This window comes from Abramis brama, assembly GCF_963993115.1.
Source record: "Abramis brama genome assembly, chromosome: 5".
NCBI lineage: Eukaryota > Metazoa > Chordata > Actinopteri > Cypriniformes > Leuciscidae > Abramis > Abramis brama.
In genome coordinates this window covers 29,176,698-29,202,135 of record NC_139967.1, presented here as the reverse complement: position 1 = coordinate 29,202,135, position 25,438 = coordinate 29,176,698, and the positions used below count along the sequence as shown (strand labels likewise).

Here is a 25,438-nt window from a genome sequence, read left to right as displayed (position 1 = left end):
CGTATATCTGAGTGAAACGGCTTCTTGAACAGGAACAAATATTGAGTGGGGCTTGATTCTGTTTCGGTTCATTGTGGTGTGCTATTGCTCTGATCTCATGTGGGTAACAGGTTGTCCTGCCCTTGCGCCGTAAACGTGTCATCAGAGAAGAGATGTTGTTGCAAGAGGGAGGAGGACTTTGATTAAAGATTATGAGGGCACAGTTGATTTCATGGTGACGTTAAATGCTGAACTTATTTTAACTTGAGCTCCACATTTTTAGAACTCGTATCATGTGCTAGACGTAAGACACTAGGTCGTAAGACACAAGGTTTCCAGATACTTTGTTTTTGCTCCAGCATTTAAAATAGTTCCTAACAAAGCCACAGCAGAATCAAATGTTGAGCCTCCAAGGAAGTAGTTGCATTCCTGAATGAATCAGTGTTGATGAACGAATTGACCTATGGCTAAGCCACGCCCCCTACACTCACTCAGACAAACAGTCAACATTCGGTAACAGGCGCTATGGCAGCTGTCACAGTAGGAGACATTTCACAGGAGGCAATTGATGATTTTTGGAGACAGAAAGATTATATATCATCTCATAGTCACCAAAAGGGCCTTAACTATGCATTGGAGGGTTATATTAATAATTGTATTGTTGAGAAGGTCGATGAAAAGCTTCAGCTCCAGACAAAGATTTACAGGTCACAGTGTAAACGTTATAGTTTGGTGCTATTTCGCTTCAAACGCTCGCTTTATACGCGCGTCATATTAGCTTTGGACGCGCGAATGGATTCAAAATGTTCAGGCGTCGAACTAGACGCGATACGCGCGAAATTGACGCTCTATTCGCGTTTGGTGTGAACGCAGCATAATGAACAGGCTGCGATGTCAAGATTGCAATGCTGTAGTGTGTGTGTGTGTGCGTGTGTGTGTGTGTGTCAGAGAGGCGCGGGCGCGATCGAACAGTGGAAACATAAAAACATACTCCATCATTTTGTTAAGCTAGTAGCTAGGCTAACGTTAGCCTAACCTTACGTTAGAGATGTTAAAGATAACGTTCAAATACGTTGTTGACTTACCTTAGAACAGATGTAGACATTTTTTTTAATTATCCATGTTTAGTTGGTGTTGTGGTCTAAGTTACCGCATAACTTAATCCAGAGCAGGTACTTATCTCGGTTATACGGAGCCCGGGAAGTCACCTGTGGGAGAAAAAAAAACAATCCGTGGTGACGGTTTGGCAACCCGTCCGCTCAGTTTATAAACCGTACTCACGAATTCTCAAACTGTTCCCTCGGTTTAACAAATCGTGCCCACGGATTAATAAACCGTACCCACGAGTTTCTAATCCGCGCTCTCAGATTTGTAAACCGTGCCTTCAGTTTTTGCAATCTGTACCCACAAATTCATAAACCGTGCCCACGCTTATCCGTTCCCACGGGTTTGTAAACTGTACTCACGGATTTGTGACTCGCCCTTGTTTTAGAAGAACACGTTGTTAACGAATCTTATTGTATAGTGTTTTATTGAATATTAAGTGGAATACATCAAATTGACATACGTCTGCATGCTTAAAGTGATTCTCAATTGTAGGGGTATGGGTGGAATATACGAATGACGTGCATCAAAATCTTTTGTTTATTTGTGATATAATCTTAGCACTTTATTATTATTTTCTAACCTGTATTATGACTGATATTTGATGAATTGCTTTGTTCATTTTTTTTTGTAAGTTTTGGACAAAAGCGTCTTCAAAATATGTAGCCTAAAATGTAATATTAATATTATTATTATTATTATTTGAGTTAATAACTATAAATGAGTTCACTAGACCAGTGGTTCTCAATTCCAGTCCTCGGGACCCCTTGCTCTGCACATTTTGTATGCCTCTCTTATCTGACACACTCAGTTCAGTTCATGGAGTCTCTCCTAATGAGCTGATGATCTGGTTCAGGTGTGTTAAATAAGGGAGACATACAAAATGTGCAGAGCAGTGGGTCCCGAGGACTGGAATTGAGAACCACTGCACTAGACAATAATATGTTTATCATAAAATAATTTATGAATGCTTTATTTTTAAGCAAAAATTATGCAAAAAATGTAGGCCTATTTTATCCAAAACTGTAAAAGGTTAGGTTATAGCCTATAATAATAAAACATTGATAAATTATTTGATGACAAACATATTACTGTATTACTAAGTTAACTCGTTTATAGTTCATTTATAACTTAAATAATAATAATAATAATTATTATTATTATTATTACATTTTAGGCTATATATTTAAAAGACGCTTTTGTCCAAAACTTACAAAAAAATGAACAAAGCAATTCGTCAAATATCAGTCATAATACAGGTTAGAAAATAATAATAAAGTGCTAAGATTATATCACAAATGAACAAAATATTTTGATGCACGTCATTCATATTAAATCGTATATTCCACCCATACCCGCTACAATTGAGAATCACTTTAAGCATTCAGACGTATGTCAATTTGATGTATTCCATTAATATTCAATAAAACAATATACAATAGGATTCGTTAATGTGTTCTTCTAAAATGAGGGCGAGTCACAAATCCGTGAGTACAGTTTACAAACCCGTGGGAACGGATTGCGAAAGCGTGGGCACGGTTTATGAATTTGTGGGTACAGATTGCAAAAACTGAAGGCACGGTTTACAAATCTGAGAGCGCGGATTAGAAACTCGTGGGTACGGTTTATTAATCCGTGGGCACGATTTGTTAAACTGAGGGAACAGTTTGAGAATTCGTGAGTACGGTTTATAAACTGAGCGGACGGATTGCCAAACCGTTGCCACAGATTGTTTTTTTTTCTCCCACAGGTGACTTCCCGGGCTCCGTACGGTTAAGATGTGGCTTGGGTAAGGGTAAAAAAAATACACACCGTAGCCCAGCCTCTCAGGATACCTAGCAGTGTTGCCAGATTGGAAATGTCCAAGTATCGTAGCAGAAGCTCAAAATTATCGTATTTGGAAGAAAATGATCGTACACGAGTCAAACCTGTACAGAATACAGCATGAAAATGAGGGCAGGGGGGTTCGGTTCTTACAATTGATTGGTTGGGTCCTTACATGCGCTTCGTGAGGCACACTAACACACACACGCAAGGTCTCTCGCTCCCTCTCTCTACACGTTCTTTCCCCGGTAGACGTAGAATCCACAGCTAGATCAATGAGAAACCCTATGATTACAACGACCATCATTTTAAGTGTCACACAGGTCTGAAATTATCGTACATTATAGGATTTTTTTCCATTATTGATCGTACATCGTACAGAGGTCAAAATTATCGTACAAATACGATAATTATCGTACATCTGGCAACACTGATACCTAGTGTTGCAATGGACGTGGAGAATGTCCGAGTGTATTGGGTTAGCCTAGCTATGCGCACTGTGATTGGCTCATCGCGTTTGGGGGCGTGGCTTAGCCATAGGTCAATTGGTTGAGTGAAAGATTCGATGGCTCACTCATAAAGACAATCGGTGGCTGCGTCATAAATAACATGCTCTCTTGAGTAGGATAAGTAATTACTTAAGGTGAAAATCAATTTGTGAAAGTCTATGTTGTGTTTTAATATGCTTTAAGACAAACCATGTGCAAATTGACAAGTCAACACCATTGCTGAGTATGTTTTCCTTAAAACTGCAGTGAACCAAAGACACTCTCAAAAATGTGGTTTGAAATCTCTGGTGTTTCTTGCGTCACAAACTACCTTGTAACAAATCACGCCAGTATGCGGGTGGGCTTTAGCATTAACTGCAAGCAGGGGAGTCTCGAGAAGCCAGGTTATCCTGGTATATTTTTCTGTTGATATAAAAAAATCAGAGGTGGACAAAGTACACAACTTCCTTACTTGAGTGAAAGTACATATACTACTGGTGAAATATTACTCCATTACAAGTAAAAGTTGTAAAGACCGATTTTTACTTAAGTAAAAGTACAGAAGTACTTGTTTTTAAAAGTGCTTCAGTATCAAAAGTAAAAAGTAATGTCAATGCATTGTTTTATTATTGTTGCATTGTTGTCGTATGTAATACTTACAGTACCTTATGCCTCTGAATCTATGCCTGCTTACCTACCCTCATTTCAATATCAAGTTTATTTCTAGAACACAGTTCCAGTAGTGGGATTGAATGTGAGATTGAATAAGTGCACTCAATAACGTCCACAATGGTTTCGGACACCCAAATGGCTGATCTCTCAAATAGAGCCCTATTTAAAGTTGTTTGGCTTTTAGTATGAATATGTTAGCCTTACTGTCATCTGTAAGCTAGTGTGCTCCAATACAATGACAAAATTCGCATTTAGAAGACCAAACCCAACGTTGAAAATGAAAATCAGATTGATGTCAGAATCCAACGCCAGATTGACATTATGTAAATGTACTTTGTTACTGTCCACCTCTGTAAAAAATCGGGTACTTTTAGCAATATAGCAGGTGAATTATGTATATGATGTTTATTACGATATTATGATGAACTATATGCCTTTCTCCACTGACGTTCTATGATGTTCAAAGCGTTTCTAAGGATGCTGGTTTTTAGAAGGCAGACTGAGATGGTGAACGGAAACATGGTTTGTGTAATATTAGCAACACATTATTAGCTGTTTGATAACATAGTCAAGCTAAAGGCTAATCATATTAATTGCCATTATGTGTGACGTTGTAAAGAGCGATACCATTGTGCAGCGTTTACTACAGTAGCTTGAGTAAAGTTAAGCGAGCGCATCTCTGAGCTGGTAACCTGGTAAGCGTCAGTTGCGTTGCTTCACTGCCATTCACAAATCCTCTTTTGTGTCCTCATGGGAGAGTAAAGTGTCCATCGTATGCACGCTTCAGAATCTCCCCAGAAGTAGTAGGTCATCCGGGTACTATCAATTCAGACACACTTCTTTTGTCACATACTTTTTTTCACCTAATATATAGTAGGGAAGTATGCAATTTTGGATGCGGCACCTATTTAGTTAGGCCACTGAATGAATGAGGGTTCTTGATTGAATCGGTTGAATAAATGACTTAATGAGTTGCTTATAAGGACAGTCACTTGTTGCAAACTATAATGGCACAACAATGTAAACGGAGTCACTGAAAAAACTCACCACTAATCACAACAGACACAGTCAGTAAAATGGCACAAAGCGCAAAAGTCACGAATTCTATTAAGGACATGATGGAAATTATAACTCCACATCCAATTTTGGGTTTCAACAGGAAGTGTCGGCATGACAGGGGATGAATGGATGAAGGGGGCGAGAGAGAGATTAATAGAGGACTAGAGACTTTCTTCCTGTCGGTATTATTGAGATATATCCTGTTATTATATTGGTCTGTCTGTATTCTCAGCTGGCTTACTCTTCCCATCCTATACACATGGCTCAGGTCCAACTGTCACTATAATGTATCTCTGTTGTCTCTCAGTGGAGCTTATGTAACAAGTCACATGCTTAAAATAACAGATGTGAGAATGAGAGCAAAAGAGGACAGACAACATAGCGAATAGGCATTGTTATTTGATTAAATTTAATTTCCTTATTTATAAATTTAGCTTTATTTAGGATGAATTTCAGTTTGTGAATTTGATGTTTTTGTATTTTGATATATTTCAATATCAATCTCTCTCAAGTTAAAGGGATGGTTCGGAGTATAATCAACCTAGGGTCCTTTGCACCATGACTTCGAGCCATAACGTGAGGTCGTATTTATTTTTTAACATGCAAAAATTTCAGATGCGAATTTCAGACTCAGTGTGCAAGGGCCTTTATTTACACTTGTGAGTTTTACAAAGGACTTTTACGGGCTTTTCCCAAATCACGGAAGTGACCTCGACGTCCGGGTTAGCAGTAGCATGAGCCGTCAGTGTTATTTAAATAAACTCCCGATGTACTTACAAACTTTCCAATGCCTCGTTTTATGAGTACAGAACCTATTTGTACTACTGTAGAAGTTTGGTACCATTCTGGGCATTATTAGTGGGGTAATTTAATAGATACATCCTTGGATCGGCTGATATCTCTAAATAAGCTCTAACTTTAATAATGTTCGACCAAGGGAATAAAAGCTTCTGGGGGGGTGTTTGGCTCGATGTCATGGTGCAAAGGACCCTTGGTTGAAATTACTCCGAACCATCCCTTTAACTTTGGATTGTTTGGTTAGTTAGTTACATGTACGGCACTCTTTGGTTTGTTTCATTGTTGAATTCCAGTTTTGCTTTACCCCTTTCATCCTCTGTGTAACAGTTCTTATAACCTGGATCAAATGTTTTTTGTTTCTCTAATTAGAGCAGAGTAGATTTATTTCTCTCTCTGAGTGTGAGGACTAGGGATGTTGTCCTGATGCAGCTGATGAGAAAGTCTAGACAAGGGGACTTGCCATTCTACCCACGTTTCTCTAATGAGTAGAGAAATGAGTCTCTCTACCCAGCCAGCCACTGAAGGAATCTCTCTCACACACACACACACACACACACACACACACGCCTATGCATGCAGCCTCCTTATTGCAGACAGAAGGAGCAAATCTAATAAATATGGAAATGTACTGCAGGCTTAAACCTTAAGAATCTGGAACATGTCGGCCATGTGTATAGTACAACTGTTTCTTTCACCAAGTAAGAAGTGAGAAAATAAACAGAAATTTCACTGCACTTGTATACTAATTGTCACGGTTTAGTCCAGAGGATGATGATGGCATCATCAGATGCAAAAAGATCTTAAATAACAAAAAGGGTTTATTTAAAGGGGTGGTTGATTATGATTTCACTTTTTTAACTTTAGTTAGTGTGCAATGTTGCTGTTTGAGCATGAACAACATCTGCAAAGTTACAACGCTCAAAGTTCATAGCAAAGGGAGATATTTTCTTTTAAAGAAATTGCTTTTTAAGGACTACAACAAACGGCTGGTAGGGACTACACGACATTCCTCTGTTGTAAACATTCCTATTATTTTGTATTAAAGGGTTAGTTCACCCAAAAATGAAAATTCTGTCAGTAATTACTCACCCTCATGTTGTTCCAACCGCGTAAGACCTTCGTTCATCTTCGTAACACAAATTAAGATATTTTTGATTAAATCTGAGAGCTGATCACTCCTCCATAGGTTTCTATGTGATTGAAACTTGCTGGCCCAGAAAAGTTATTAAAGAGATCGTTAATATAGTCCAAGTGACTCCAGTGGCTCAATCTTAAGTATATCAAGCGACGAGAATACTTTTTGTGCGCAAAAACAAACAAAAATAACGACTTTATTCCACTATTCATTTCCTTCTCTCTGGGCCTCGTAGTGTTTTTGCGCTGCGCGTCTGTGTTACACGTCATCACGCATCACACACATGACCAGCGTCGGCCAATAGTGAGCCTACGTGGTGACGTGTAACACAGACGCGCAGCGCAAAACACTACTGACAGAATTTTCATTTTTGGGTGAACTAACCCTTTAAGGCATAAAGCATAAAGGCATTTTTTTTTTAAATACTACCATCATATAAAGATACTTTTCAGTGAATAATATATATATATATATATATATATATATATATCTCACATTACAATGAAAATGTGCAGTGTCATAATTTTCCCCCCAAAAAACAAATTTATTTAGATTTTTGGGATGAAATACAGTAAGACCCAGACACATTCCTGGTCATTTTCATCCTACTGTAATTACTGCTGGGCAGTTCATGGCACTTAGGTTGGTATGTTGAGGTAACTGCCATCATTGTATTTAGTGGCAAACAGGGAAAAGCAGTTGTTTCTGTTCCATTTCCAGTGAGTAGAAAGTCTAAACTGCCAGTGAAACTGTAGTACACCAACACTAGTGCTTTTAATTATTCAGTGGACAAAATGTGTTTGCCAGGAGGTGCAACTTCTCAGTGTCTATGTCTTCCCACTGTTTCATATTTCCTCCCATTGTTCAATTCTTAGGTTTGTGTGCGTGAGCGTGTCAGTGCTTGGAGCACGTGATATCAGATGTGAGGTTTTAAAACTACAGGCTAATAGGGATAGTTCACCCAAAAATAATTTAAAGAAATCTATCATGATTTGCTTATGACAAACAATGTTTTGAAGAATGTTGGTAACTGTATGTGCAAAAATATATATATATATACAATTGAAGTCAATGAGAAAACGTTTAGTTACCAACATTCTTCAAAATATTTTTTGTGTTGTGACTTTTGTATCTGATTTTGAAGTGTACAGTAACTTGTCTTATAAGAAAATAGCTGTAATTATTGTACAGCATCAATGCTGAAAATAATTTTTTGCTGCTTGTTTATTGCACTGGCTCTTCAAAGAATCCATACATTTTCAGGTTATTTATAGAGTATGTTATTCTCAAAATGATACGTTACATGTGAAATCCTACTCCTCTTCCTCAGTCTTCCTGTGTCCTTTATGTGTGGGTATTTCAACTGAGTTGTGTGTTTGTGTGTGTGTCCTGTAGAGTGCAACACAGAGTCCGGTGATTGGAAGTCCTCCTGGGGACGGTATGCCTTTGCCCCCGGGGTTTTTCCAGGTACGCACATACTGTATATATTAAAAGTTTTGCACTGAGACTGATTTGCATCTTTTTGTGCTTACCTTCATTATTTTGAAATATCTTATTGATAAAGGCCATTGGAAGACTGTCTGAAACAGGATTATACCACAACAAACGAGCAGCATGTAAAAAAAAAATTCATTCAGATAATGGAGGTGTGGAATATAAAAATAAATTCATTTCTTCCTCTGTGATTGACAGTTGAGCCGGGGAGACGGTGCTGAGTCAGGAGAGATTATAGTGAATGGGCCATTAAATATTTATTCAGGCCAAGAAAACTATATGTGGATGTCTATAACAGCAGATTATGCAAACATTTCCACACTTTGATTTTTTTAATTGGAAAGAGAAAATGCGTGTCTTTTCAATTATTTGTTTAATTATCTGTTATAATGTGGTATTTTTGAAGGAGGATTTCGAGCGCATAAACACTGGGCTGTGTGTACGTCAGTTAAAATGCACCAGAACGTACATCGATTAACTGTCGGCACGCAGTCTGAGAGCTGCTGTCCTGCCTGATGTGTATTGACAATCGCTCAGATTCCAGAAGAATCCAGCTCTAACAATCCTTTTTTTCAGTCCTCCTCTCAAACTCACTCAGTTTGATCTGGTTTTATCTCAACCAACCCTCTGAGATATCTGCTTTGGACATCACAAATATAGCATTGTTTACTACACATCTGTTGAAACAGTACTTTTTCATTTTGAAGTCAATGTGAAATGCTGTTTGCAAGCCAATTGACATCCATTGTTTGATGTATTTACAAGTAAAACAGGATATGTTCATTGGGATTTGGTGATAAAAAGTAGGTGTTATTTTCCAGAATGGAGCCAAACCTGAATGTGAGTTGGGTAAAATAATGCCTAAATAGAATAATGAGCATCAATGAGTCATTCATAATAAGACCAAGAATATGCATTTAAAAAGCAAATAGGCTCGTTTTTGAGTCCGGTGTCTCGTTTCACCGGTGTCCGGTGTCTAGTCTCGTTTTTGACTTGAAAGAGATGCTGTACAATCACTCAATTGACTTCTAATTGCATTACTGTTTACATGCTTTTACTGTTTTGCATTGAGGGATAAATTGAAGCCACATATGTTGATTATAAAGTTTAACCCACACAGATTTGACATCAGCATTGAAGTTAAACATCTGTAAGACTAAATAACAGATTTAAAATAGAAATGCAGTGTTGCCATCTGGTGGTGTGATTTATAGTGCACGTTGCTCTGGTTTGCCTGCAGGGTGAACCATGAAGGATTTGTGTTCAGGTTCTTGAAAATTTAATTGATCAATTGTTCTCTGTCCTTGTGTTTCCTCAGCAGTTTCTGTCTCCTCGATACCCAGGTGGGCCCAGAGGCTCTCTCAGAATACCCAATCAGGTATTTTCACTCATACCTGTATATTCTGCTTTCGGGAACCAGGTTTTCATTCCTCGTATTGTAATGCCTGAAACTTCAATCTGAATGGTTTTGAACAGGCTTTGGGGCCTGGGAACCAGCCTCTCCTTCCCAGTGGGATGGATCCTACCAGACAGCCAGGTATTTAAAATACTAACAACTCTTATGATCAAGTCAACACTTCTACTTCTGCCGTTTGTGTGTTTTTTATGAAATACTTTGGCTAATTTGAATGTGTGTGCAGCTATCAAATGTTATTATTTAAATCCATTCAACAATTTCTTTCTATAATTATAGAAATTGTGAAAAAAGTCTGTAGAGTCCCTAAACAGCCATAATAATACATAAAACTATGGCGTATATGAAGCAACCTCTTTGCTTAATTTGCCCATTTGCAAGGCCATCCCAACATGAGTGGGCCTATGCAGCGGATGACCCCTCGAGGAATGGTTCCTATTGGACCACAGGTGAGTTATCCATGGAAAATTAGGTAAAGGTGTGTAAGCATGTTCACAAACTTGAGTGTATTGTGATGTATTATTGGGTATAATTGATGTTCCAGAACTATGGTGGTGGGATGAGACCTCCCCTAAATGCCATATTGGGACCCGGAATGCCTGGGATTAACATGTAATTGTATTCAGATCACAGTTCATCATCATTCCCTAAATACTTCAGCAATCATCAAGTCAGAATCCCTATTGTTGTACTGTATAAATTGTGTATAAAACTATATATTTGTATGCCGTTGTGTAAAGGGGTCCTGCAGGAGGAAGACCGTGGCCCAATCCTCCAAATAACAATTCGGTTAGTTCTCAACATGGCATGATAATTGATCAGAAGTCTTGCATCCCAAACAATATAAATACCAGTACATGTTCTTTCTCCCTGCAGATCCCTTATTCATCTGGGTCTCCAGGCAGTTATTCGGTAGGTAATGTAATGCTGTCTAAGGTTTCTCTGGTACAGTACCTTGTCTTAGATACACTTTGGGTAACACATTCTGGTCATGTGAATAAGCAGAATCAGTGTGTTTGCAGGGTCCCCCAGCAGGAGGCGGACCTCCCGGGACACCCATCATGCCCAGTCCTGCAGGTAATTTTTTTTTATCTTAGGACTAAGTGTACGTTTACACGACAACAATGTATTTAAAACATAAACGTTTTTCCTTTCTTATCCGTGAAAATGATTAAAAACCCTGTATTATTCTTCCAGGCCAGTAGTTGGGGTTGTCACTTTTGTAAAGAAACACTAAACTCCATATAGACTGAAACACATAACATTCGCACACATGACGTCACAGTTTTCACAAATTCCCGTTTTTGTATTTCACATGGAGACGATAACTTGCACTTTGAATCCTGTTGTTGTCGTGTGAATGAACTGCAAAAACACATAAAGTTTTCCATTTTTAGTTGAAAAAGGTGTCGTGTTCCATCCAGTTGGAGGATATCAAGCATGTTTGATATTTTGAGTTGATTTTAGGACATACTGTTTTCATTCGTCATGCGTCTCCTAGTAATAAGCCACATTTCTGTGGGAGTTTATTTTTGAATGACTTGAAAGTTTGGTAGTGTGCGACTGCGATCCACATTCATTTAGTGTATGATGCCCAGTTTTTCTCTGTAACTATTTACAAAGTCAGCAAGTGTTTTTTATACATAGTGATTTAAAATCTGTTCAGTCTTGTATCCTAAACAATACAATACTGAACAGATTTTAAGATATGACTGTTTAGATTTGAAAAGTCCTGTCATGTATTCCAGCCTTTAGCAACATTTGCTAACAGCATTGCTATCAGCAGTGAGGGTTAATCAATATTCTTGTGAGTTGCTGCTATGAAGTTATGCAGTGTTTCACATCAGTCAACGTGGTTCTGTTTCAGTTAGCATTAGCATAGAAGATAGTCAATGTAGATGCTAGACAGCAGGAAACACACTACATTGTTTACCCATACCAAGTCGGTTCTTTTATCTTTAGCTAATAATGAAAAAACTAATGCGTGATGTACAATATTGATTTTAGAGTCAAACAATTCGAGTGACAACATGTACACCATGATCAGCTCAGTCCCTCCAAATGGAAACAGACAAAATGTGAGTATTTTTTAAAAATAAGAACATAAGAAGTATATTTTGTTTTCCTTATGGCATTTTTCCTTTCAGTTTCCTTTAGGTTCAGGTGCCGATGGCCCAATAGGCAGCATGGCAGGCATGGAGCCTCATCATATAAATGGTTCATTAGGTGTGACAGATTTAGCTGACACAACACAATGCCAAACATAAACATTTTCCATCCATTTGCACATTCTCGCCTTTCATTCAATACTTTAGTCTTTTCCTTTTCCCCCCATTCAACAGGATCTGGTGACATTGAAAGCCTCCCAAAGGTATGGGACATTTCTGTACTGTTTTGAAAGATATTTAAACTCTGACGTACATTTCTTTGAAATTCAGTGTGGTTGCTGTCCTCAAACTTTTTTTTCATTTTTTTTTTTCACATTCATCAGAGCTCACCAGGAAACCTCAGCATGAATAATCAGCCTGGCACACCAAGAGATGATGGAGAAATGAGTGGCAACTTCCTCAACCCATTTCAAAGTGAAAGTGTATGTATGCTGAAAGATGTTTTCATAGGATCATTAAAGTACAGCAGCAGCTGTCATTTTAAATACCTTCTTGTCTTCTTGCAGTATTCTCCAAACATGACAATGAGTGTGTGAGAGGACAGCACAGGAGTGAAATTACAAGTTTTTACCATGTTAATTGACTAAACAGAATCTTCTCTCCACCGGCTCTTTGGTTTTCTACTCATTTTGTCTTTGGTGAACTATCGTGAATTACAGTGATGTCATCCTACTCCAAATCTAAACAAACTCAAGCAAGCCATGAAAGGAAGCAGAAGACGCCTAGAACAAGCTTTTTTTTTCAACATTTTTTTGTCATTACATGGTTAATGTCTGTGTCTTGTTTGGATTCACACAGGGCTGGACTGTACATGTTTACTTTTTTATATACATTTTTGTTTTCTGTTCTATGCAGTATAGCTGATACCAAGGAAGCCCTCAGTATCCCATACAACAGTTCCCCAATGATAACTTCCACTTTTAGATAAGCTTAATTTACAGTTACACACTGTTATGTTTGAACAGCAAACGTTTTTTTTTTTTAGTTGAGCAACTAAGTATGTGGTGGTTTTCCTCAAGATTTTTCAAGGCTTTCATTCAATATATGTTGTTTTCACAAGTTTAAACAAGGTTTTTAGCTTCAATGCAATGAATTTGACCAGACAACCACTACTGGCAAAATCACCTTGTAACAAACACACTGTTTGGGCAAACCACAGTTTCGCTTAATTTCCGTTAGGTTGTGGAAAAAGACTAATGTATATCCTGAACTTACATTTTTAGGACTCACCTCAGTTCTTTTCATGTTGGATTTGTTCTTGTAAATACAGCTATCTGTGAAGAATTTGGATATGCTGATATAAAAATCATTTTCACCATTTGTAGTGTTTGTGTATGTGATCTTTATGAAAAAAAAAGGGCACCATGAATATTGGTCCCGCCCTGCTAGTTTATACTGGTGTTGATCTAAAACTACATTATTTCTCACCGATTAACTGGTCAACTGATGTGTTCTTGCTGGATAAAAAAAAAAAAAAAGTGAGCAGGATTGGTTAAATAGCTTGGAGACAACTCTACAACCCGTTCAAAGCACAACATATGTTGGTGACCAATTGGTAATTTTCGCAGGGCAAAAATATTTGTTATGCCTTTATTTACATAATTTGCATTTGCAATTATGTGGATCTGAAAATAGATTGATCGTAAGGTAATAATTAATTATTTATTGGCCAGCAAGTATTCAGTGAAGTGACTGATGTCCATTGGCATGTCTTGCTCGTCAAAAATTTGACATTCACCTGACTCGGTTGAAAAGAAACAGAAATCTTTTGTAACATTATAAATGTCTTTACCGTCACTTTTGATCAATTTATTGCATCCTTGCTGAATAAAGTAGGCCTATTCATTTTTTGACCCCAAACCTAACAGTATAGTGTAGGCCTATATATTGTAACATCTGCCTACTCAAAGACAAAAAGAACACACCAGGCAACTTAATAATAATAAAAAAAACAAAACAAAAAACAGCCAGCTGGTCCATTAAGCTAGCGTGCAAATTACAGTAATCAGAAATGATGTTAACAAACCATTTTAATCTTTACAAGCATTAGTATCTGATTTGTACTGTAAAAATGTTTTGATTAGCTATTTGACATGGTCACAATTCACAAATGATTACAAAAATAAAGCAAGAATATATACATTAGCATAGATGTTACAAGAGCACAAAAATGGTTGAAGTGCCAATAGAGTTATTTGGGTAAAAAAATAAAATAAATGCATGAATAATTAAAGAGTTCCAATGAATGATAATGCAATCAACCCCCACCATTCTACTGAGCTAGGTTAAACGAAATGTGATTGAAAGTCCTTGGAAACCTGCTGCAGCTGGTTTAAGAAAGTCTCTCACTCAGGCCCCTCTAAAAGCAGCCATCAGACCAGCCTGTTTTCTTTCCCAGCAGTGCTTTTCATGCCATCAGCTTCCTGTACTGGTTGCTCACGCTGCTTTGAAAAGTCTCGACCTTGCTTGACCTGGTGCTGCTGGTGAACTGTGCTCTCCTCTCCATGCCTGAGACCGCCTGACACTTGAGAAAGGCGAGAACCTGTTTTTGGCACTGAGACGACCCAAAGTAGTAGATGAGGGGGTCCAGACAGCAGCTGACGCTCCCGATGCACGTGGAGACCAGGTACGCGGCGTAGGACGCATCGTTTTGCTTGCGAGCGAACTGCACGTAATGCGCCAACAGGATGACGTTCGTTGGCGTGAAGCATATGACGAAAACTGCAAAAACAGTTACCGCCATAAAAACGGCCCGCGTTTTCTTCGAACGGTTTTCCACGTTGGCTGCGCACAAGGCCTGGATGATGCGCACGTAGCAGACGGTGCTAAAAATGAGCGGAATGAAAAAGAAAAGTGAAGAGATGACGGGGAAGAAGTACAGGTAATACTCGCGGAGATGGTGGATGTCAAGGACGTCGTGACACGTGGTTATGCCCAGGTCAGGTAAGTGAATGGTCTGATTGGAAATCAGCAAAGGCATCGCCCCGCCGATGGACAAAATCCACATGGCGGCGCACACGACGGACGCGGTTTGAGGACTGCGCCAGGTAAGCGAGTCCATCGGGTACACGACAGCCATAAAGCGATCCACACTAATGCACATAATCAGCAGCACTGAGCAGTACATGTTGCAGTAGAAAGCAGCCGTCACGAAACGACACATCCCAGCCCCGTATATCCAGTTATTTCCGTTGTAATTGTAGGCTATTCTAAACGGAAGGACCAGGACGAACAGAAGGTCAGCGCAGGCTAGATTCATCATATAAATCGCAGCCGGTTTCTTTGGTCTCACTTTGCGCACAAACATGACAAGCGCCAGCAGATTTAGAGGAGCGCTGATAATAAACACTATAATATATATTGTAGGGATGACAGCGGTCACCACGCGGCCTGTGAGGAAGCTGGAGGCCTCTTGAGAGATGTGATAGGTCTTTTTAGGCACATGGTGGTGGTGATCTTTCCTGGGTTTGGATGCTTGGCCCGAACTGGAGCCGCTGCCTTCGTCCTGCACGTCCAGATAATCAAATATTGGCTCATCGGTGGCGGTGAGGAAAAAACCCGAAAATGTCCGAATTAACGTTCCTGAAAAAAAAATGAAAAAAAAAGTGTAAAATGTTTAGCAAAAAAAAAAAAAAACATTAGTCACAAATCTGAACGATTCTCGTTAATGTTGTTCGTCATTGTTACACATGGAAGATGTGAAATAATAATAATATATATATATATATATATATATATATATATATATATATATATATATATAGATGAATATATTTTAGATGAATATTTATTTATATATTCAAATATACTAATACTACCCTGCTTAAAGGGTTAGTTCACCCAAAAATGAAAATTCTGTCAGTAATTACCCTCATGTTGTTCCAACCGCGTAAGACCTTCGATCATCTTCGGAACATAAATTAAGATATTTTTGATGAAATCTGAGAGCTGGATCACTTGTCCATAGGCTGCTAGGTGACCGAAACTTGCTGGCCCAGAAAAGTTATTAAAGAGATCGTTAATATAGTCCAAGTGACTACAGTGGCTTAATCTTAAGTATATCAAGCGACGAGAATACTTTTTGTGCGCAAAAACAAACAAAAATAACGACTTTATTCCACTATTCATTTCCTTCTCTCTGGGCCTCGTAGTGTTTTTGCGCTGCGCGTCTGTGTTGCACGTCATCACGCATCACACACATGACCAGCGTCGGCCAATAGTGAGCCTACGTGGTGACGTGTAACACAGACGCGCTGCGCAAAAACAAAACAAAAATGAATAGTGGAATAAAGTCGTTATTTTTGTTTGTTTTTGCGCACAAAAAGTATTTTCGTCGCTTGATATACTTAAGATTGAGCCACTGTAGTCACTTGGACTATATTAACGATCTCTTTAATAACTTTTCTGGGCCAGCAAGTTTCGGTCACCTAGCAGCCTATGGACAAGTGATCCAGCACTCAGATTTCATCAAAAATATCTTAATTTATGTTCCGAAGATGAACGAAGGTCTTACGCGGTTGGAACAACATGAGGGTGAGTAATTACTGACAGAATTTTCATTTTTGGGTGAACTAACCCTTTAAATAAGTAAATAACTAGGTTTGCTGGTTTTAGCTCTCTGCCTGGTCATAGAGCTGCAACAAACGATTAAAATAGTCGTTTAATCTCGGTTACATTTACATTTACACATTTGGCAGACGCTTTTATTCAAAGCGACTTACAATGCATTTCAAGGTACACATTTCCATTTTTATCAGTTATTGTTTTCCCTGGGAATCGAACCCATGACCTAGCGTTGCAAGCGCCAATGCTCTACAGTTTGAGCTACAGGTTATTATTTTTTATAAATCCCAATGAAAAATCTAAAGAGTATATACATGAAAAATAAAAATGATATTTTTCAAATTAATAAAAATTTATTTGAATGTAATATTTTAACAATAATATTCCACATCCTGCACAGTGTTGTCCTCCACACAAACATATAGTAAATGTAGCCTACATTATAAGCAAAAAATATTAAAATTCATTCTAAAAAATCAATTTTAAAGTAGAAATTAAAACGACTAATTAAAAATGATAAGAAACAAAAAGCACAAAATGCCTATGTGTACGAGGTATAGCTACCGCAAGAAGAACACACAGATGCACTCCTCTAAACATAGTAGGCTAAGCTTTAGGACTATACCAACAAGTAAATTACTGTTACTCCTCTCGTAAATATGATTATAGTGTTGCATGTATATGTTTAAACCTACATTTAATTTCTAACAAAAAATATTTTAGAAAAATGTGTGTTTTATTTATAACTGTTGCGCTCTGTCTGTTTGACGCGCATGCGCGCACCGGCGCTCGTTCATTGACGTTTAACAAGACGCCTGTTGTCAGAATATGCAAAAAGGAGATAATACGCTGGTCTTTCTAACATTTACAGATAAGTATAACCATAAAATGTTATGCGCTGAGGAAGAAAATTGTCAAAGGCATTAAACAGCACACGCTGTCAAAACACATAGCGCACAACAATCGATATTATTTATTTATTTTTGCAGAAGGGATTTCATGATTAGCCTACTTGGATGCATTTAAATAGTAATGTAGTTCATTACTACTCTCACTAGTTTCATTCAATTAAAATTTGTTTTTGTTTTTATTACAGTAAAAACAACATTTAAGTATGACATTATTGCCTCTGATTTTTACTTTATTTTAAAATTTAGATTCATGTTTATTATTTATATTTGAATATGATAATATCCCTCCCTGCTAAAATGCTCATGGCCCTTTTCAAAGCTGGTTTAAACTTTTTTCCCAGAAGAGATTAAACGATTACTTGGTAGCCTATTTAAATAATATACAAAAAAATGAATTACCATAAACGGAGTTGATTTCAACTTTCGACCAATTAGTCTTGCTTTAAGAAGTTAATTTCAAATGAACTAAGCACCTAATGTGTAATCAGCTCCGCTTACCAAAGAACTTTAAGTTACTAAAGTTGACAACCGTGTTTGTCCAGTGCAAAGAAAGAGGCAGTAATGTGTCTTACCGTTACTGGGCAGCGCAACCGCAGATCCATCCACAGCCAGAAGCCCCATCAACACCACAACCCTCAACATCACGGCTGAAAGAAACAGGGCAGCTCAAAATTATTTTTTTATTTACGCACTTAACATCAAATACTTTTTTCCCGAATGAGCCTTATCGCGCACGCTCTCAAGACATCAGGAAAGAATAGAGGGAGGATGCTAGATTCACTCCGTCTGGCGCGTGCACGTCAACGCCTACTCGTGCAGCTCAAGGACTCTAAAATCCACTAACACAGGGAAGACCAGGACTAGTTGATACAAATGTTAGCTTAATTTGATATTTCTAAGGGTTGTTATCTTACAGTATATTATATTGTTGACTTGTTTCACCTAGTGCTATTACAAACATATGAAGTTGCAGTATTTGTCTGGAGGACAGAATTGACAGACAAAATTGCTTTATATGAAACCAACTTAAATCTGAATGTATGCTATTAATATTGAATTTACACTCTGGTTTTTGATTCAAAATACAGCCCTTAAGTTAGATCTGCCCTACATAAATGAATAAACGCAGTTTTGATGTAAGATGTATTTAATTAAAACCAATACATTAATCCTTCTCAGTACACATTTCTTTTAACTGAAAATGTTTAGGAATGTTCTTTAATAGGCATATTTTAAAAGATGTACAATTGAGCACTTAAAAATGATAGGCACTAGTTAATGACTGGCCTGTGAAAAGTCTCCTCCAGTTTATCTTATTTAACAGCCACACGGCAGTAGTGCATTTTGAGTCATTTGTCTTATTCCCACATTATACATTTTGAACATATTAAAACATTGCAGCTTCCAATACATTATTTGCCATCAAATATATATTTCAATTATATTTGTATTTAAAAATATAATCCATACACAATTTAAAAAACAAAAAATTCCAGTCGTCATGCAATATTTGTGAACATCTGTTTCTTTGATTGTGGTGATTAAAGTAAAATCTTAAGTATGCTATGTATGTACATCTTGGCATGTATCATATCATTCTTAGAGTGGCGAGATCTCATTTTATAGTTAACTAAATACAGAAAACCTGCAAAAACAGTTGCACAAATACCCTGAATGCTCAAAGATATTTCTTTTACAAAAACATCTAAAAACCAAAGGCACGTTCCATTCTTTTTGCACAATTTGCAAAGTGTAAACTAACATTGATAGCTAGTTAATATTTCCAAACATATGTGACCCTGCCTGGATCACAAAACCAGTCACAAGTCACACAGGTTTATTTGTGGCAATAGCCAACAATACATTGTATGGGTCAAAATTATTGATTTTTCTTTTATGCCAAATATCATTAGGATATTAAGTAAAGATCATGTTCCATGAAGATATTTAGTAAATTTCCTGCCGTAAATATATAAAACATTTATTTTTGTGAGTGAATGCAGCACAATCGTGAACATAAATTGACAATTTTAAAAGAGATTTTCTCAATGTTTCGATATTTTTGCACCCTCAGATTCCAGATTTTGAAATAGTTGTATCTCGGCCAAATATTGTCATATCCTAACAAACCATACATCAATGGAAAGCTTATTTATTCAGCTTGCAGATGATATATACATCTCAATTTAAAAATTGACCCATGTCACTGGTTTTATGGTCCAGGGTCACATATCTGCACTGCATTAACTCCAAGGGATTCTCATTTTCCGTAGAACTTTTTGTTCAAAAGGAAGATCAGTAGATTGACGTTGACTCTGGCCTTGCCAAACATTTTCATGACAGCTACTCCCTCATACTGAAGCTGCAACAGGTCCTGACAAATAAAATAAAAACACAAGACATGAAAAACATTTCTGTATTGGTGTGTCCATAAATACAATTCTGAATAATAAAAGTAGTATCCTGCATGCATAGGAGAAGAACTTGTGCCAGGCTTTGTGCTCCTGGAAACTGACCTGGAAATGCAGTTGCACCTTCTCCATTTCAACACCCATAAACTTGGCCTTTATCTCAAAGTCACCCACTTCCTCACAAGGGCAAATGTCAAACATGACATTTTTTAACCTGAAACATACAAAACACTCACTGAAGTACTGGAATAGGTGGGGCTTAGAGTCCAAAATACATTCCTGAAACGGACAACAAATTAAACGACTAAATCCCTTAGCACTGAAAGATAACATTATTAATATTCTTTTGATCTGCCTGAAGAGATAGCAAAAATAGTTGGCTTGTCAATCACTAAACTTCTATTTGGCCTGTATGAGGAAGAGCAAAACAAGATGGATAACTCCTCATATTGCTCTACCCACCCTTTAATGCAACACACAAACTGCTGACTGTACATTAAGCATTCTCTTAAAAGCATCTTGTGCAATATGTCCCAGCCACTGATCTGGGGTCAGTTCAAATCAGGGGTGTCCAAACCTGTCCCCGGAGTGCCACTGTCCTGCAGAGTTCAGCTCCAACCCCAATTAAACACACCTGAAGCAGCTAATTATGTTCTTACAAGGCATACTAGAAGCTTCCAGGCAGGAGTGTTGTGGGAGAGAAATTGGAGCTAAACTCTGCAGGACAGTGGCCCTCCACGAGCAGGTTTGGACACCGCTGGTTTAGATATTTATGTGCTTTATTATGGCACAATATAAAGTTACGCATTATCAATGAAAAAAATAAAAAATAAATAAATGGTGTAAAGAGGAAGTACACACTGATTAGTCTGGAGGCCTTCAATCTCCAGAATGACTCCTTTCTCATGCAGTTTGGCAGCTGTGTACTTCAGGGAAGAGGCCTTGGACTTCTTGGTGCTCTTCTCTTCTTCCTTTCTGTCCAGTTTAATGGACCTTCGTGAATTCCTGGTGGTGAAACAACCATTAGTGAAATATATATGACATTAAGTATCATATAGGACACTTCCCAATTTACACACCACTAAGTGCCCCTCTTAAGCTATTGTGTATCATTGGTTAATTGCATTATGTATTGTGCCAATCAATAATCATTCGAGATATTAATAAACTTGTGAAAATGTCTCAACATGGGGATAAGATCAAATAAATTAAAATAAGTTTGTCATTGGGACAGATTTAAAATTGGCAAAAGTTAATTAAATTCATTTATGAACAAATTGATATTAACAACAGATTTGGTGCTGCACCTCAAATGAGCTGGAAATCAACAAAAAGGCAAAATATAATAGAGAAACAAATAGGTACAAATAGGCCCACATAATTATGAGCATGCTTGTACAAAATATAAAAAGTTGCCAGAGAACATTAAATGCATCTCCACTCACTTTCTGTTGAGGTTATCCAGGCAGGTTTTGATGTATGTGTCATAGTAGTTGATCTGTTCTTGATAGAAAGCTGCCTTGGAATTGAGCGCAGTCAGAGTCTGCTGCAACTTCACCAATTCGGCTTTCCTCCTCTGCCTATAGCGCCGCTGGTATCGAATGTCCTGCCACATGCAAAAAAAAAAAAAAAAAACCAGTCATGTCATTACATTACAAAAAAAACATTACAAATACAGTCAGACTAAAGACATAAACTAACTAGTTGAAGGCTTTTATGGCACCCTGCAGTCCTAAAGGGAGCAAGATAAGGTCATGCCATTATTTAATAGATGCATAGGACATAGCAATCATTATATGGCTTAGGAATATCTACATTCATCCCATATGCAAGTATGACTCATCAGTGAGCCATGCTTAATGTGCGCCAAGCTCTTTTCACATAGTTCCTGCACCCCTGAATGAAGTTATAACGGCCTGACCTTGGAGATGTCATTGATGACTTCCTGGTACTTGTGTTTCGAGCTGGCCAGACCAGCCTGCTCTAGAGTTCTCAGGTTCCTGAGGATCTTCCTCTTCTTCTGCTCCAGAGGTAGCTGGCGGTCTTCTAGCATGGCCTGGCTGCTCTTTAACCCCTCTGGAGTCTGAGAGTCCTGCACCACCTGACGCTCCACAAGCTTAGCGTGCTCTGCCTCCTACAACACCAGAGAGAGAGGGTTGAACTTCATCTGAATCTGTTGGAAGACTGGCCTCCATTCAATCTTGATCATGGGGGAAAGGCCTACTGTACCTGTGAAGCAGAGGCGGGAGTTTCCAGGATATCGGTGAGTGTCTCCCCTGGTTGAATTTTCACCACATCCACTATCAGTTTCTTTGTTCTGCAAAGTGACAGGCAAACAAAGATGAGGATGCACTTATCAGAGTGTCTCAACAGGTTCTGCGTTTTCTCATCTGGTAAGATACGGGCTGACATTGTTCAGCAGATAATGCAATACAAGTCTACTTCTTTGGCACTCACAATTGAGACTTGATAAAGCCTGCAATATGCTGGTGACATAAGAGAAAAAAACTGAATTTTAATTTTTGATTGAAATAACCCCAACTTAAAAATATCCGAACTTGACTGAATTTATGCTTGTTGTGATTTTAAAAACTATTGATATTCTGACTTTTTCTTCAGCTAAGCATAAAAGAGTATATGTCTTAGTGTTTTTTTTGTCTATACATTCTGTCAATGGGGTCCAATGTTGTTTTGGCTTTTTTATTAAATGGACAAGAACATTCTTCAAAATATATTTTATGTTCAACAGAAGAAAGAAACAAATTCATGCAGGTTTGGAACGACATAAGGGAGAGTAAATGATAATAACATTTTCATTTTTTATTAAACTATCCCTTTGAGAACAAGTTTGTCCAAAGTTTGTCTGGTAGTAAACGCATACCAAGACAGACTCATTTGTGATTTGTCTCACAATGTACACAAACTGTCTGGTTACAGTAATTCATGTTTATATGGTCTGTAAACAGAAGATCATACACGTCTGGGTCACAGGGGCCTCACAGATGATGTGTTTTTTTGGAAATGGAAATGGAGCAGGGTGTAAACATATAGACAATGAGTTATGATGTCACTCTTCCTGCTTCCTCCCTAAGGAAATACTGCCATATGGAAAGATCCCTAGGCTAGAATTCTAGCAGTTAGCATGCAAGTTTAACAGAAGGCCAATACTGGCCAGCAAATGATAGTCAACAAATGTTTCCTTTGAGTATTATTACACATTTCAAGTATTCAAGGCATTCAAATGTTTGTGTTGTTCTTAACAGACACATTAATATTGAAATGTAAAATGTTTGTTGCACTGAATTTTCACACTGAATCATCTTGTGAACAGGCCTTTACTTAATGCTAATTACACAAAGCGAGTCAAGAGGCCCATTTTAGAAGTGAAGATAAAACTGGTCACCAAACCACTTCCTCCTATGGGCAAGGAGAGATATGAAGACAGGAAATGAGGACAGTGAAGAATAGTTGAGTGTGGCAAGAGAGATATTTATATGTGAGGACATTTCAAATTTTAAGGCAGTTGAAGAAGTGTTGATTACTTGCTCCCTTACTTTGTCATTAGACCCTTCATGTCTTTGTCATCTCCATCCAGCAGCTCAAACTTGTTGGTGAGGGTAAGGGAGATCTCTGTTTTGGCCAGCTGACTCAGTGAGTTCTCCTTGTTGGGGTCATTTGTGTCCACAGTTCCTTCACCTGAGTGTCAGAGTGTGTTTTACTTTCATTACTGTCTAAGTTCTGACAGCAGTTTCTGCTAATTTCTGTCATTTTCTATTAATCAACTTTCAGTGAGTGAAAATGTATCTAAACTCACACACTGTTGCAAAAACATCAAATCAGTCTTTATGTCATCTAGGTGGATAATTCTGGTGATGTCTAAAATTCTGGTGATGTTGTATTTGTTATCATATTACCAAGTAGAGACTCGATGTCAGGAACTTCCCCCAGGTCCTTCAGGAGCTCAAGCAGAAGATCACTGTGATCTGGAGCAATGGCTTCCTTGTGTTCCAACACCAACTAGAAAAAAAGTACATTTAACTATCAGCTACAACTAGTCTGTATAGTAGGGGTGTAACAATATATCGTGTCACAATATATCGCAATACAAAAATGCAACAATATGTATTGTGGATAGTGACAATATGTATCGTGGATAGTGACAATATGTATCGTGGATAGTTCACCCAAATTAAAATTACCCTGTGAGAAAAAATTTAAGTTTTCAGAGTCAGTACTACATTAAACTACAATATATTATGTTGAATATAATGTATAATAATGGGGGAATATTAGTGGGTCCTGATAATGCTTATGTTATAAGTCTTATGTTACCAGTAAAAAGTGGCCTACATTATTTTAAATATATCTAGCCAGTGACAGAGTGCAAGCATATTCGTCTAAAATAATTCGGTATTTTCAGGTTCAGAATCATGAATATATTTATTCTGGTGTCACCATTGTACAAGCCTATTCATTTACACCCACAATGTTACATCAAATTTAGCATTTAATCAACAGTACATTTTTTCTTAACCTTTTATTATATGTCTTGGAGTATCGCAATAATATCGTATCGTGAGTTCAGTATCGTGATATGTATCGAATCGTGAAATTAGGGTATCGTTACACCCCTACTGTATAGACTACAAAACAACAAAACTTCTTGACAACACATCATCACCATATCAAAATCAACCTTGGATCAAGTTAACGTATATTGTAATTACAGTTACTATTATGGTGATATCTACTTAAAGATGATGGTCAAAAATCAATAAAAATTAATGCTCTTTATTCTGTAAATATTTTTTTTTTAAAATATAATCCGCAACATGACTAAGAGGATGAGTATTTGTTTCCAATCCATCTCATTGTCCTAAAATATGGAAGAGAAACCAGGACAACATCAAACTTTAGGAGTCAATACACAGTTCAATTTGAAGGGAATTTCTTCCTTGTATATCTCCTAAATATCTGTTTTGAACTCCACATCACCTCAAATCACAGAATATCTCTGGTTCAATAAAATATATATTACAGTCAGAGAGCTGAAAATGGACATCACTTCTCTTAATTTATGTGTTGCACTCTTGAAAACATACATAAATGTTAGCTCTCCAATAGAAAGAATGTAGGCTGAGTTTGGCTGAGTTGAGAAAAGTATACAGGTGCTATTTATTATGTCTGCACAGGTCATGATGTCACTTCCTCACACTTATGGATCAAGTTAAGCCACTCCTCACAGTAGATTCCTCTCATGACTCAAAGGTGGCTAATGAAACTTAGTCACAATGAGTTGCAGATCTAAAAAAAGCATTTGACTCCACATTCCAGATCACATGCCTACAGATACTAGCCTGAATGCCAGCCGAACTTAGCCCCGCCCACAAAATTTTTAGGTCGGGAAGTTCGGTCTGG

The 25,438-nt window shown here is 37.7% G+C and overlaps 3 protein-coding genes across 4 annotated transcripts in view; 1 reads left to right on the top strand and 2 right to left on the bottom strand.

Annotated features, from left to right (window-relative positions):
* ssbp2a (single stranded DNA binding protein 2a) overlaps positions 1-13,453 on the top strand; it is a 32,585-nt gene extending 19,132 nt beyond the window's left edge. The window contains exons 5-17 of one of the 2 annotated variants that reach the window (XM_084113463.1): positions 8,455-8,526; positions 9,875-9,931; positions 10,030-10,090; positions 10,349-10,416; positions 10,512-10,579; positions 10,708-10,756; positions 10,844-10,879; positions 10,990-11,044; positions 11,975-12,045; positions 12,115-12,193; positions 12,310-12,338; positions 12,459-12,557; positions 12,642-13,453. In XM_084113463.1, coding sequence (XP_083969589.1) covers positions 8,455-8,526; positions 9,875-9,931; positions 10,030-10,090; positions 10,349-10,416; positions 10,512-10,579; positions 10,708-10,756; positions 10,844-10,879; positions 10,990-11,044; positions 11,975-12,045; positions 12,115-12,193; positions 12,310-12,338; positions 12,459-12,557; positions 12,642-12,671 — 774 coding nt within the window. In that variant the 3' untranslated portion in view covers positions 12,672-13,453. Of the gene's footprint in view, positions 1-8,454; positions 8,527-9,871; positions 9,932-10,029; positions 10,091-10,348; positions 10,417-10,511; positions 10,580-10,707; positions 10,757-10,843; positions 10,880-10,989; positions 11,045-11,974; positions 12,046-12,114; positions 12,194-12,309; positions 12,339-12,458; positions 12,558-12,641 lie in introns of both variants that reach the window. The other variant, XM_084113462.1, reaches the window with a different exon arrangement.
* A 694-nt stretch (positions 13,454-14,147) lies between these two features.
* On the bottom strand, positions 14,148-18,404 carry f2r (coagulation factor II (thrombin) receptor). The gene is made up of 2 exons (XM_084113460.1): positions 18,182-18,404; positions 14,148-15,717 (listed from the first exon to the last, which is right to left on the bottom strand). Exons 1-2 carry the CDS (start codon positions 18,249-18,251, stop codon positions 14,543-14,545), a joined length of 1,245 nt encoding a protein of 414 aa, XP_083969586.1. The 5' UTR covers positions 18,252-18,404; the 3' UTR covers positions 14,148-14,542.
* Positions 18,405-18,738: 334 nt separating this feature from the next.
* iqgap2 (IQ motif containing GTPase activating protein 2) overlaps positions 18,739-25,438 on the bottom strand; it is a 57,193-nt gene continuing 50,493 nt past the window's right edge. The window contains exons 31-38 of the mRNA XM_084113458.1: positions 23,935-24,037; positions 23,575-23,716; positions 22,250-22,337; positions 21,942-22,154; positions 21,466-21,626; positions 20,882-21,025; positions 20,126-20,234; positions 18,739-19,983 (exon numbers count right to left, since the gene is read on the bottom strand). Of these exons, the coding sequence (XP_083969584.1) occupies positions 19,870-19,983; positions 20,126-20,234; positions 20,882-21,025; positions 21,466-21,626; positions 21,942-22,154; positions 22,250-22,337; positions 23,575-23,716; positions 23,935-24,037 (1,074 nt within the window). The 3' untranslated portion in view covers positions 18,739-19,869. The remainder of the gene's footprint in view (positions 19,984-20,125; positions 20,235-20,881; positions 21,026-21,465; positions 21,627-21,941; positions 22,155-22,249; positions 22,338-23,574; positions 23,717-23,934; positions 24,038-25,438) is intronic.

Excerpts from the sequence above, each read along its gene's own strand:
- f2r (XM_084113460.1), bottom strand. The coding sequence starts at position 18,251 with ATGTTGAGGGTTGTGGTGTTGATGGGGCTTCTGGCTGTGGATGGATCT. Across the intron at positions 15,718-18,181 it reads GGTTGCGCTGCCCAGTAACG|GAACGTTAATTCGGACATTT; the intron begins GTAAGACACATT and ends TTTTTTTTTCAG.